Source organism: Periplaneta americana, chromosome 16, assembly GCF_040183065.1.
Source record: "Periplaneta americana isolate PAMFEO1 chromosome 16, P.americana_PAMFEO1_priV1, whole genome shotgun sequence".
Classification (NCBI taxonomy): Eukaryota; Metazoa; Arthropoda; class Insecta; order Blattodea; family Blattidae; genus Periplaneta; species Periplaneta americana.
The window spans coordinates 34,583,330-34,598,455 of record NC_091132.1 but is presented as its reverse complement, the minus strand read 5'-3'; the positions used below and the strand labels follow the sequence as shown (position 1 = coordinate 34,598,455).

The window sequence follows — 15,126 nt, the reverse complement described above, 5'->3', positions numbered from 1 at the left end:
TTTTCAATCATATGATTTATCATTTTTTGCAAAATTATTATTTGCTAATACATCTTACAGAAGAAAATTTATGAACGTTTTCGCCTATACGGCATCATCAGATATTCAAAATGTTACAACGAAATCTACACGTAAGTCCAATAAGGTGTTCACAGTAATAAGCAAAACAATGATTTGAGTTACATGAGTTACATGTAATAAAATCTGATATTGGTATGAGAAATACTCAATTTGACTAAATTGTGTAGTTTCGCAGATTCTTTTGTTTACTCCTATCCAAAGACAGATTGGAACCTCATAAGTGACACCAATAAGGCGTCACTTATGAGGAAACTAAGCCAGGAGATAATGAGGTGTCCACCGCTGTGGAGTAACAGCATGTCTGACCATGAAACGAGCGGGCCCAGGTTCAAATTCTGGTTGGGATAAGTTATCTGGTTGAGGTTTTTTCTGGGGTTTTCCCTCAAGCCAATAACAGCAAATGCTGGGTAACTTTCGGATTTGGACCCTGCACTCATTTCGCTGGCATTATCACCTTCATCTCATTCAAATGCTATATAACCATAATAGTTGAAAAAGCGTCGTAAAATAACCAATATACAGATAATGAGGTAGAGTGGCCAGTTCCTTTCCTCCTTCAATACATAGTCTATGTTACTACCTTTGGTTGCAAAACGGTATTTGTTGAATACAGGGGGGAGAGCCATTAATCCTTCCCATTGAAGGCTTTAAGGAACCAACCTGGGCAAATACCCAATGTCCCATCCCTACCTTCCCGTGGTGCAGCTGTTAGTAAGCATAATTTTACTAGCTGAACTAAAGGGAGGGGCTACTCATCAATTAGCACTGGTCAGCTTGATGAGTTAATGACCGAATTTGGTATAATTTTCCTCTATTCAATACCTAATTCTCTCTTTACCCTTTCCTATCCAGTCCTCTGACTGAACTCTTACTTTCTTCGACCCTGACAGTATTAGAGCATTTGAGGCCTAGGGGTTCATTTCACTTCCTACCCTTCCTACTTTTCTGTTCTTAGTGCTGACCTGCTACGGCACTAAAATAGTCCTCCAGTGACTTAAGGAGGTAAAGTTGGTGATCAACAAGATCTCCCAACTAGGTCCAGTGGACCCGTCGACCAACAGCAGGTGTGGTCCTCCAGACATTCTGGGGGTTGTGTGTGAATGAAGTAGCCATCAAAACATTAAAATATGGTGTTCACTTAAATCGGCTACAACTTGCCATTTAGCAAATATTGGAGTGCAAGAGGTCAAATGACTTTATTGTCAAATGCCTGGCATTAGAAAACAACAACAACATTACTGACTAGTTACATATTACACTAATTAGAGTTCAGATATATACAAACAATTGCTCTTCCTCTGACATATAAAAAATTCAAGTGAGATGTATTGCCTGTACATATCAGCCAGAATCTCAATCAGAGTCAGAATTCTTTATGTGTCGTAAATCTACGACACGGGCACTCTCAACTTTACTTCCTTCCCCTTGACAGCCATGTTAAGGATTTTATCGCCCTTAGCTCGAATTCAATATTGCTAGCAGGCTAGCATGGTATCTACTAGACAAAGAACAATGGATTAGGGAGGAAGACAAGATAAAATGGAATGACTCAGACTATGATGGAATCGGACGAAATAGGTTAGGAAAAACTGGGTTATGGTAAAATAAGATGGATACTTTATGTTCATTATGATTTATTTAACTCTTCACAGTCATACCTTTGCATTGTTCCTCCTCTGTATCGACACTTTCTTTGTTTCTCTCATCATCACTGCATGCTTCTTTCTCTTCACCAGGTGCTTCTGCTTCTTTCTTTCCTCCTTCCATCTGCTTCACGTCATCTTCTTCCGATAAACTGCTCTCAGAGCCACTTTTCGTCAGAAGTCCTGTAAGAGAAGGGTACAAAATGTTCTTCAATGAACATCTATACTAAAGTAAGGTTCATCTCAAAGACAAATTGAAATATAAAATTGTCATATTTCTGTAAGATTTAACTCTTTTCCATAAAATTTAATAGTACGATTGTTGTAAATTAACCATGGCAATCCATGTTCTTCATTTTGTTGTTACTGTTACAATTGAAGAGTCCACTGCAAGACTGATGGATGTCATTTGGAATACATTTTGCAGGAGAAGCAATTGAAAATTTGAAATGCTTAGCGCTCATAGCTTAACTGTGATTTTCCGATCATTACTGGACAATGACTATCAGTGTTAATAATAATAATAATAATAATAATAATAATAATAATAATAATAATAATAATAATAATAATAATAATAATAATAATATTTATTTATCAGAAACCAGTGTACAAGGCCTGGATATGACATTGTCAGGCTCGATAATATACACACGCACACATACACTCACACATGCACAAACAAACTTAGCACAAATAAATATAGACAAATAAACAAATAATTATAAGCAAATAAACATACATAGTCAAATAAACAAACACTGAGAAATAAACAAAACAAACACTGAGAGATAAACAGAGTATGCTGTAATGCCATATAACTCTCTATATACATTCTATATGTCTTAAGCTATGCATTGACAGTCTTGGTTCATTTTCGACAAGAAAGCGACATCCATCATTCTTGCAGTGAACTCTTCAATTATATAGTTAATTTGTATCATTGTTGTTCATTTTATTGTATTATTCTGTCACTGTGCTGGACTTTCATTGGCCAATGGCTGTTGTCCACCACATGAATATCAATAAATAAATACATTATTATTATTATTATTATTATTATTATTATTATTATTATTATTGTTATTGTTATTATTGTTATTGTTATTATTATTATTGTTATTATTATTGTTATTATTATTGTTATTGTTATTATTATTGTTAGTTATAATTATTATTATTTTTATTATTATTATTATTATTATTAGTATTATTATTATTATTATTATTATTATTATTATTATTATTATTATTATTATTATTATTATTATTTCGCTTCGATTTTAAATAAAATACATTTATATTCCAAGCAAGTTATTTTTTCGAATTGAGATAACAAATACTGAATGTCCAAATATGTCCAGTAGTTTAAGAAACACTGAATACACACACACCTGCGTCATTAGTGTTGAACTCTGCTGAGAGGCTCATCTGCTTGACGAGGTCGGCCACGCGCTGTTGCTTGGCTGTTGGCTCCGACTCCGCACTTGGCTGACTGCACGGTGCCCGTTCACTAACTGACGCAGCCACATCCACACTACTTTCACTCTCGTCATGACTCAGCCCTAACTTGTCCTCTTTTGGAACTTGCACATAGTCCACTGACCACATCTACAAACAAGCACATGATGAGCCACAATATCACAGACAGTGACTTTATAGATATTCAAAGAAGCTGAAGAAAGATCTGAATTGTGTATCAAGATGAACGATGAATTAATAAATACAGCAAATACAATAAAATCCCGTATGTGATACAGTGAAACCTCTCATTACGGACACCCCCAAGATACGGACACTCCTCATATACGGACAGATTTTTATGTCCCAACTGAAAAAATAAAGAAATAATGATAAATTTAACTCTCATTTACGGACACTCTCAGACACGGACACGGACGGCTGTTTCACAGACCTAAAGCTTGCTTTACCTCCGGACTGCGGACAGAACTTGGATTTCAAGACCTAATGTGTTACAAAAATGGAAAATTTAGTTTTGAGAACTGTACAGAAATTCCTTAACATGAAAGAAGACAATAAGGGTCTCGTAGGTTACCACAAGCCCAGCTGGCTAACCCTTGTTAGCTGGAAGCGGGTGGATAAAACAAACTCATAAAATTTAACGTGTCTGATAGGTCCAGGTTTCTGCAATCGTGAATTGTATTCAACACATGATAGGGTTAGTAGGATTATTCTCTTCACTTCAATCAGTTGTTCTGTTTCCACAGACATGGCACCTGAACGTAAAGGTTAAGTTGAAAACTGTAAATTACAGTACTGCATAACTGTAGACCTAGAATAAAATTGCATGGCACAGTATTTTATTTTCCTTTTTCGGTTTTATCTACTGTAGTTCAAAGTTGCAAAGAATTTACTGTAGTATAGTAGACTGTATTTATAGACTGTATTTATGTAGAATTAAACTACAGTAATACATTTCATTTAAAGTGTGAAGGGATACATAATGCATATTGTAAATTTATTGTTAGATTGAGAAGCCTTACTCCAAATAAAGGACACCTCCCAGACGCGGACAGATTGTTACGTCCCTTCGATGTCCATAAATGAGAGGTTTCACTGTATTTGAGTCTTACTACAGATGAATGAAAAGTCTCGGAACCACATTTTTATATGTCTGACACTTAATGTTCAGTGAATTTTTTTTCCAATGCCACCAGGTTGTCATTTGACATTTTTGGTCTCTCCTGGCAACGGCTTATTTGTAACCCACTTCTGAGTTGGGATGCCTGTAAGGGCAGAGTTACGCTGCCCTGATGATATTATGATAGGATCAGTCTGTAATTCAAAAACCGATGTGGTAGCCAGTAATATGGACTGCTAAGGCAAAGTTGCCTGATGCAAAGGATAATGATGATCATGATCAATTTTCCAAAGAAAAACATCTCGTCTATTCAGTTACCTATTTCTTCTCCTGTAATTCGATGTTCTGCTACTATCACTAAAGCAGAATTCCCAATATTATGCATGGCACTCACCCTCGCTACACCATCTGTGGAGCCAGTCATGACGACATTCTGTGAGTCCCACTCATGTGTCTGTGAGAACGCCACACACAGGATCTGCTGCATCCTGTCTGCTCGCCCCACACAGGTGTTCACACTTGCGAGCTCCACTCCGTTGATGCTCCATACATGCAGCCACGTGCCAGCACAAGTCGCAATGTCACCCTAACATAAAATACCATTAAAGGGTTACATACACCGGCCACCATTAAAAATTTATACATTTTATAAATGTTATTCCCTCACATTCTTAAGTCCTATTTTGAACAAGTTGTATATGCTTAATGTCTGGAAATTTCTCTTCAATTTAAAGGAAAAAATATTTATCTACATAACATTTTTTTGAAATCGTGAATTTTCAAAAATTTTTATTTCGTAATTTGTACCAAACTACTCTTTAAAAATCACTTTCAAGGTTTTAAATATTTTTTTAAGTAATATTCATACTAACAAGCCCTTTGTGAATGGTTAGAGAAGAGGAAGAAAAAATTGTTTTGTTCATGCGAGTATATTTACATTTTTAAGAAAAATTATCTGAAAAAAAATTGTGGAAAATATGATTTAAACAGATTTGAAAAATAGAGTTCTAAGAAAATGAGCGATAAAATTACAAATTGTTTGGTGATATTGTGTTTGGAAGTTAGGACATTGTAATGCACTTGGTCACTTCTACAGATATTTTAAAATTTATTTCACAGATATAAAGCTAAAAAGTTCATATTAAATTACTATAAGAAAGATGAAAAATCAATTTTTTTTACCCTCGAAGGTGTATATCCCTTAACGAAATTATATTTATGAGGAAAAAACAGAAACCGAGGTTTCATATCACAAAATGCCTCGTTATGGCAGCTGCTTTACTGATAGTTTGTCATGCTGTGAGCTGCTTCAACAAGGCAATGTACAGTAGTTTATAAATGCAACATGCTTTTGCAAAGGTGGCAATCTATACTTTCTGCTTTCAAAAAAACTGAAAGTTAGAATTTATAAACAGTTATAAATACCGGTTATTCTGTATGGTTGTGAAACTTAGATTTTCACTTTGAGAGAGGAACAGAGGTTAAGTGTGTTCGAGAATAAGGTGCTTAGGAAAATATTTGGGGCTAAGAGGGATGAAATTACAGGAGAATGGAGGAAGTTATACAATGCAGAACTATACGCATTGTACTCTTCATTTAACATAATTAGGAACATTAAATCCAGACATTTAAGATGGGTAGGACATGTAGCACGTCTGGATGATTCCAGAAATGTGTGTAGAGTGTTAGTCGGGAGACCTGAGGGGAAAAAGAGCTTTGGGGAGGCTGAGACGTGTTGGTAGGGAGTGGATTAATCTTGCTGAGGACAGGTGGGCTTACGTCAGGGTGGCAGTGAACCTCTGGCTTCTCTAAAAGCCATAAGTAAGTAGGGCAATCTATATTCATTAATCAGTCGGCTACAGTCTCGTGGGGTGTTGCAGATTTACTGCATTGTAACAGCACTAATTTTTTCTTGTGTTAATTTAAAATTGTTTTTAAGTCCACTCACTGCTATATTATGGGTTTATATGAATAGGTATTGGTATGAGATTGAATTTAATTGTATTCTTTTAAATATGCTGTTGTTGTTGTTTTCTAATGCCAGGCATTTGACAGTAAAGTCATTTGACCTCTTGACTTCAAAGATACTGTCATGGTTACCACTGACGCACAGATTTTGAGATGTTCTGAATCCATTTCTTGATCTGAGTTGCACAATGGACAGTTAGGAGACTGATATATTCCAATCTATGCAGATGCTTGGCCAAACAGTCATGGCCTGTTGCCAATCTAAATGCAACTACAGACGATTTGCGTGGTAAATCAGGAATCAACTGTGGATTATGATACAGAGAGCTCCATTTTTTCCCTTGAGATTGTGTTATCAAATTTTGATTGTTGAAGCCTAAGTATGTAAATTTAATAAATCTTTTCACAGAGTAATACGTAGATTTAGTAACAGGTCTGTAAGTAGCAGTGCTGCCCTTCTTTGCTAAAGCATCCGCATTCTCGTTTCCCTGGATTCTACAATGGGATGGTATCCATTGGAATACAATTCTTTTATTGAGTGATATTAGTTGAGAGAGCATTTTAGTTATTTCTGCTGTTTGAGATGAAGGTGTGTGTTTAGAGACGATTGATAGAATAGCTGCTTTGGAGACTGACAATACAACTGCCTTCCTAAATTTATTGATGTGGCATAGAATATTCCTGAGACATTCACTATTGCAATGATTTCACCATCAAAACTTGTTGTTCCATATCCAAGTGATCTATAAAGTGAGAAGAGACAGCACATAACACCTGCACTGGCACCTTGTTCTCTGGAGATCAAGGATCTGTCGGTGTAAAAATGAAGCTAGTTTTGTGGAGGGTACCTAATATTAATTGTCTCTAAAGACAACTGTTTCAGTATTTCAGTGTTTACTTCTGATTTCAGTATTTCTTCTGTTAAATTTAGATTATATTCTATATTTAATAGAGTTAAAGGGTTTGGTTTAATTTGTAAGTTTTCTTTTAAATTCGGGATATTGAGTTTCTGTTTTAATTCTTGAACAATGGATATGAAACTTTTTTTGAGTTTTCAATCTACAGAGAGGACTGTATGAATGCCATTGCTATAATATGGGTTTATATGAATAGACATCAGTATGAGATTGTATTTAATTGCATTTTTTTAAATATAAAACTTCATAAAAACACTTTTTTTAAGACTGCACAAGTTATAATAGTTGTATGGCAAAACTTCATTACAAAGTTGCATGGAATTTGGGTCAACTCACAGTATGCTCATTGATGGCAACAGCTGCGACTGGTGCAGCATGTCCCTGCAGCTGGCGCACGAAGATGAGTCGTGAGAGATCCCAGATGATGGCTGTGGCATCACGTGACCCTGACACTATCACGTTGTATGCAGGGCTTGCAGCTAGGCAGGTCACCGCATCTGTGTGGCCGTACAGACACTGCTTGATACTCAGCTGCTTCCGTGCATACTCCCACACTGTTACCACCTGGAAGAAGTAGTGTAACAAAGCAACTGGTCTTTTTTTCCCACCTTACAATGCAGATGTAATCTCTTTTAAACTTCAAGATCTCAGAAAACGTTATTTGGCCCTGAATTCAGAAGGTAATGTCAGAGAATTACGTAATTTTCCACCTGCAATAATTTTAATTACTTGCAATGTCAATTTGTAACTCATTAATATCTTAGTTTTGATTTCATCCATTTTTGTGCAGTTATGAAAAAAAAACTATGTTAACACTCTTACAACGTGGATATTTATAATTTTTGTTGGTATACTTTTCCACCAATATCAGCTTCGTTCTACTACGTTTTACCTGGGTATCTGTTTATTTGGTGCTAATGAACTCGAGAATGTAATTATAATTCTAAATTATTCTCATCGATAATTAATACACAAAATATGTTTGGGTCTCTTTTAAACAAAGTAATAACAAGATTGAAAAAGTAGTTTATAAAAGAGCAATGTAGGTTCATAATTTGTCATGTTTACAATAAATAAGTACAGATCTTACTAAAACACGGGATTCTATAACCAACATTATTAATAAAAATTAAAGCAGATATCATGTTTTACAGTGCCAAATGTTTTGTTTAGGCATGCATTTTTTTTCTTTCTTTCTTCTCCACTTTCTCTTGTAGAATTTTAATTTGCTTCTTGTTATTTCATACACAGTTGTCTGTGTAAATCTACTGCAAGCAAAACAGTTTCCTATTCTTTCATGGCCAGCATAAATACCAAAATTTGGTACTTATTACTGTACTTTTGAACTTCTCAACGTAATCAAGCTTATCTTTTCCAAGCCATCACAAGAATGGAGATGCCATGATAGACAACAAAAAACAAATAAATAAGCAATGGAATAGACAATGATATAAGTAGTGAATATGAAATTCATTTAAAATATTCAGCATATATATGTTGTTGTTGTTTTCTAATACCAGGCGTTTGACAATAAAGTCATCTGACCTCTTGCACTCCAATATTTTTCAAAGATATTATCATGACCAGCCACTGAAGCATAGATTGTGAGGTGTTCCGAATCCATTTCTTGGTTTGAGTTGCACAATGGGCAGTTAGGGGACTGATATATTCCAATTTTATGCAGGTTCAGCATATATATAATGATCCAAATTCATGATAAATTGAGATATGACTCAAATTCAAGATAAATTACTGAAATATGATAATATAGCCAAAATTTCGTACAAAAAATTTTGTCTCAATTTACTGTTAACTAAAAATGTACCATATTCATCAATATAATCCACGCAAGATATTAAAAACTGATTCAATAAATGTGTATTATTACAGTTTGGGACGAAAGTAACAAAAGGACGTCTGTGAATGATGTAACAATCCAAAAACACATATTTACATTCCGCATACATAACCAAATAGAAATATACTAATTTGGCAATTAAAGTTACACAATTTTTTATGATAAAAGATATTCAAATCTTGCTATAAATAATTTCAGCGACAAGTGTAATTCTAGACTATCTTCATAAGGATCTTAAGTGCTTGGACATCAGTGCTAAAACAGTTATGTTAATATATATTATTTCCATGCGGATATTCTGCATCATCATACGATGAAAGAGTAATGGAATGGAGAAAAATTCTCTCCGGCACCGGGATTTGAACCCGGGTTTTCAGCTCTACTTGCTGATGCTTTATCCACTAAGCCACACCGGATACCCATCCCGGTGTCGGACAAAATCGTCTCAGTTTAAGTTCCAACTAGTGGGTTCCCTCTAGTGGCCGCCCTCTGCACTACGTCATAGATGTCTATGAACGTAAGACCGAAGTCCACACACATGTGCTGAGATGCACTCGTTATGAGTGACTAGTTGGCCGGTATCTGACGGAATAAGTGCCGTCTTAAATCACAAAGTGATTTACGCATATCATATATATTATTTTAATGTACCGAAGTACATATGATATTTCCATGCAGATATTCTGCGTCATCATACAATGAAAGAGTAATGGAATGGAGAAAAATTCTCTCCGGCGCCAGGATTTGAACCCGGGTTTTCAGCTCTACGTGCTGATGCTTTATCCACTAAGCCACACCGGATACCCATTCCGGTGTCGGACAGAATCGCCTCAGTTTAAGTTCCAACTCTTGGGTTCCCTCTAGTGGCCGCCCTCTGCACTACGTCATAGATGTCTATATGAACGTAGGGCTGAAGTCCACACATGTGCTGAGGTGCACTCGTTATGAGTGACTAGTTGGCCGGGATCCGACGGAATAAGCGCAGTCTTAAATCACGAAGTGATTTACACATATCATATATATTATTTTAATGTATCGAAGTACATATGATATTTCCATGCAGATATTCTGCGTCATCATATGATGAAAGAGTAATAGAATGGAGAAAAATTCTCTCCGGCACCGGTCCAACTCTTGGGTTCCCTCTAGTGGCTGGTGTGGCTTAGTGGATAAAGCATCAGCACGTAGAGCTGAAAACCGGGTTCAAATCCCGGTGCCGGAGAGAATTTTTCTCCGTTCCATTACTCTTTCATCGAGTTATGTTAATGCAAATTCTTCGGCAAAACTTATAGGATACAGTCAGCAAGCATACTTAGTAATTCACACAAAGCAAAGACTCTTTAATAACAGAAGAATATGTTTTCAAATAACATCATATTCAGTCTACTCCCTAACTTTTAAAAAGCTGTATCTTCACTTAATGTGCATTCTTCACAGAAGTCAAGAGCTGAGAAGTGAAAAGTAACCTGAATTTGGAACTAATGCCTGAAATAAGGTAATGCAATAAATTTAAAAACAAAAAACAAAATAAAAAGAACAGTACAACTTGAAGTTGTTTGCTTATTCCAACACAAAACATCTCGAGAACTCAAGCTGTTCATCAGTATATTGATTTCTGAATTCCTGTCTCAAATCACTCATTCACTGACCCACTGACTCCTGCTCTGTTATATGTACTGCCACTTACCGAGCTCGTCCCTGCTGTAATGATGAGTTTCGAGGAGGGACACACGCAGGCCACAATCTCGCCATTGCTCTGCATCACAGTCTCACACACAAACACAGCTTTGTCACTGTCGTAGTTGCCAACTCGCAGACTGTGGTCAGCGAAACCCCAGGCCACGTACTTGGAGTAGGTGGGTGGGACTAGTACCTTGTTCTGTTCCACAGCCAGCACGTTCTTGTCGGAATGCAGGATTTGACCCACTGGGCCCTTAAGTTCTGTAAATAAAACATCTGATCACGAAGAAGCTCGTGCTTATTACATTAACTACTGTGTGTTGGCTTAAAAAAATCAACACGATTTATAGTTGTAATCTTCCTTTTGGTCCCAAGTCTTATGACTTGTTATGGAATTATCTAACATTCGCCTTACAGGTTTGGGAAAGATCGCAAGAAAACTCAATCAGATAATCAGCCCAAGCGAAATTCGAACCCATATCCGCCTCCAGCCTCAGATCTCAAATCCAATCGAATGAGTTACACTAGAGACTACTCAAATGCCCTTTCCTACTACATTTTTCAGTTTATTTTCTAAGTGAACCATTTTTACTATTTAACACTTTTTTAATAATAATAATAATAATAATAATAATAATAATAATAATAATAATAATAATAATAATAATAATGCATTGACGACACATTACCTTTACACTGGTTGGATGATCGTCTGCTGCAGGATGGCAATCAGCTAGTACACCTTGACTGTATTATGGCTGTTGTGTATTATTATTATTATTATTATTATTATTATTATTATTATTATTACTATTAGTCCCTCATTTTCTCAAAATTTGAAGGCGAAAAAATTAAGGAAGGGGAAATTAGACTAAGACTACAAAATAATGAGAAAATCTGGTCATAAATAACATCACAATCCATGTACCAATCAAATCAGTAATTAATAGGTAATCATCTGGGTTTTCAGATCATCTGTGTCGTCAGAGGAATCATAGACGGTTCCATTATGGAAGGAATGAATAATGATGGGTTTTCCGTACTTATTTTTCTGATACTTGGAATCTTCGCGAAAAATACTCTTGAAAGGAATATGAGTATCCAATTTTATATTATTATGATGTACTGAAGTACGTATGATATTTACGTGCAGAAATTCTGCGTCATCATACAATGAAAGATGAATGGAACGAAGAAAAATTCTCTCTAGCACCAGGATTTGAACCTGGGTTTTCAGCTCTATGTGCTGACACTCTATCCACTAAGCCACACAGGATTCCCATCCCGATGTTGGATTGGATCCTCTCAGTTTAAGTTCCACCTCTTGCAAAAAATAATCACTCCGTCAGATCCTGGCCAGTTAGTCACTCATAACAAGTGCACCTCTGCACATGTATGGACATTGTGCCACTGTCATACATATATATGACGCAGTGCATGAGGGTAGGCCACTAGAGGGAACTCAAGAGGTGGAACTTAAACTGAGAGGATTCAATCCGACATCGGAATGGGAATCCGGTGTGGCTTATTGGATAGAGCGTCAGCACATAGAGCTGAAAATCCGGGTTCAAATCCCAGTGCTGGAGAGAATTTTTCTCTGTTCTACTCATCTTTCATCGTATCCAATTTTGTTTAATGTAAAAGGGTGAAATTCCGAAAAACAAGTCCTAAAAATCTTGCGGTGGAAATTACTTGAGTAAGTATACTATGTGTATATAATGTCTTTTTGTTATACTATTTCTAAAATTTCCCGTATAACTGTTGCAACATGCAGTTTATTACCAGCAATTATCATTTCTTTGCAGAAGACTACGGTATTTGGTCCTCAATGCATGTTGATAAAGTACCTTTGATTGGTTGAAGTGAAGGCCTGAGATTGTCGAGATTGTGGAAAAAGAGTCTATCCCCTGTTGTGAAGCTCAGGCCTGGTGTGATTGGGCCTGGATCGATCACAGATGTCCGGTGACTGATCTTCTTCGCAGGATGTGGCTTTTTAAACAACTGCTTTGGAATCTGTCCGAAGTTGTTGATGAAACCAATAGTGGCATTCTTCTTCAGAGGATCGTCAATACTAAGAGATAAATAGATTTAATCGAGTTAAAGATTATTTAAACGCAGATTCTGCTACATTACACAAATATTGCTGCAAAAATAACCAACAGCCATGAGAAACGTGTATTTATATCACCACCATAACTCTTAGTAGATATTAGTACTAAACAAACATGAGAAAATGAATGGTTGCCTCAACAGACTAAAAACCCTAAATTCAATTTTATATTATGCTCTTGAGAAAGATAGTTGTAAGTCAATGTCCATGAGAAAGAATGGTTTGGATCCAACCAGTGGCGGCTGGTGAAGTTTGGGCCTAGGTGTTGCACTTTCTGTGATGAGAGTGGTGGAATTAGTTATCTTTATCAGTACATGGTCATGAACATTTTAATCCAATGCTGGTACTTAAATGATTAATATCAGTAATAGCCGTTCTTGTCCACGACTGTTCCCTATCAACCAAATACACGGAAAACAAAACAGTGCGTTTTTCACTTCACAACCAAAAAGCTAGTCATGATTATTGTAAATTTCCGCTATACTGGAGAATTAGCACGGTCACTTTGAACCGTGCCGTTACGTTTAGCACCAAATTTAAGTAAATACACAATGTCACCAACATAAGAACATGACGTTGGTGTGTGGCGTAGTTGGCGGGAGAAATTTTTTCTCTCTGTCTACCTCCTTCGTTCTGAACATTATTGAGAGATAGCACCACTGTTAGCGACAATGTGTATTTGCGTAAATATTGCGAGTAAATTATGACGAGTGCCTTAGATGAGAGGCTCGGGACAGAAACAGTTTTGCTGTAGCGCATGTGCGGACCTCTCATGCAGTGGGAGCGTGATCCTTACTTGAATTTATTTTTGCGTGTACTTGCAGATTAAATGATTGAGATCCCTTCTTGCTCCGGTTACAGGCCTTGCATTTACGAAGGTTATGTTATGTTATGTTATGTTAGGTTAGCTTAGCTTAGATTAGCTTAGCTTAGGTTAGGTTAGCTTAGGTTAGGTTAAATTAGCTTTGGTTAGGTTAGATTAGTTTTGGTTAGGTTAGCTTAGCTTTGGTTAGGTTAGGTTAGGTTAGCTTTGGTTAGGTTAGCTTTGGTTAGGTTAGCTTAGGTTAGGTTAAATTAGCTTTGGTTAGGTTAGATTAGTTTTGGTTAGGTTAGCTTAGCTTTGGTTAGGTTAGGTTAGGTTAGCTTTGGTTAGGTTAGGTTAGCTTTGGTTAGGTTAGGTTAGGTTAGCTTGGTTTGGTTCGTCCATGTAGTAGTTAAAATTATATAATATGACAGTTTTTGATTCGTAATATTGTTAAAAAATAATAGGCCTATAATGAAAGCGGTGAATAATTTCATGGTCCTTAAATTTTTTTTTTTCGTAAAAGGCTAGGTATTTTTCTATAGGCCAGAAATAAAACAGCAACGCCGTCATAATTACGTACTTTACGCTTTGGCGAACATTAACCGGAAATTTACTTTCCGTCATTTTAATTGTATTCCGTGAAACACATCTTTTTTCCTGTTAATTTCCTTGTGATAACCTAGTTTATTATCTTATTACATCTTCATTTTCATTTAATGCATTCAAAAAACCGCCGTTGTACTACATAAAACCTTGAACTTGACTAATGGAGTGAATTATTTAAGAATATAGTCGCGAATTTGACTACCACCATTTCGATTATATTTTGTTTGATACGGCTCGGTACGGCCCGGTGACTAGTGGCCAGCGAGTAGAGTCGACTATCGATATTGGTCTGCCGTGCGTATTATCCAGTTGTTCCTAAATTTCCTTTCTAAAAATTCTCTTGAACTGTCTTTTCCCCATAGTAACTGTCTGGACAATATTTAGATCAGGCAATAGTCTACCAAGTTCTTTAATTTTTATTTTTCTTCGTCAGAAAGTACAGAGAAGTTCTTGTTTTGTAAACTATTTACAGAATTCATAATGGTAAACGCACGTATATCACAAACTTGAAGAAAACATCACTGCACTATAAAACTTGTGATAACTACCACAATTCACATAAAACTCATTAAACTACAGAAAAGTTTCTGTTTTTTAAACAACTTACTAAATTCATAACGTTATATGCCTATGTACCTATGTCACAAACTTGACGGAAATATCACATCCAATAAAAAAAATTGTATTATGCAGCACAATTCACATAAAACTACTTAAATTCCAACAAAAACTAAATATTTAAAAGAGGATTAAATGAATTTCACACGATTATAAAATGACTGGACCACGTGCTCACCTAGCTACGCGTTGGTCAGGAAACAGGAAGTCAGGAAGTGAGAAACCACACGAGAAACGA

The 15,126-nt window shown here is 36.1% G+C and overlaps 1 protein-coding gene across 1 annotated transcript in view; it reads right to left on the bottom strand.

The window, feature by feature from the left end:
* The window catches only part of bchs (WD repeat and FYVE domain containing 3 bchs), a 137,415-nt gene that overhangs the window by 39,491 nt on the left and 82,798 nt on the right, over positions 1 to 15,126 (bottom strand). The window contains exons 41-46 of the mRNA XM_069812959.1: positions 12,597 to 12,820; positions 10,757 to 11,010; positions 7,548 to 7,775; positions 4,721 to 4,912; positions 3,119 to 3,335; positions 1,740 to 1,907 (exon numbers count right to left, since the gene is read on the bottom strand). Coding sequence (XP_069669060.1) covers positions 1,740 to 1,907; positions 3,119 to 3,335; positions 4,721 to 4,912; positions 7,548 to 7,775; positions 10,757 to 11,010; positions 12,597 to 12,820 — 1,283 coding nt within the window. The remainder of the gene's footprint in view (positions 1 to 1,739; positions 1,908 to 3,118; positions 3,336 to 4,720; positions 4,913 to 7,547; positions 7,776 to 10,756; positions 11,011 to 12,596; positions 12,821 to 15,126) is intronic.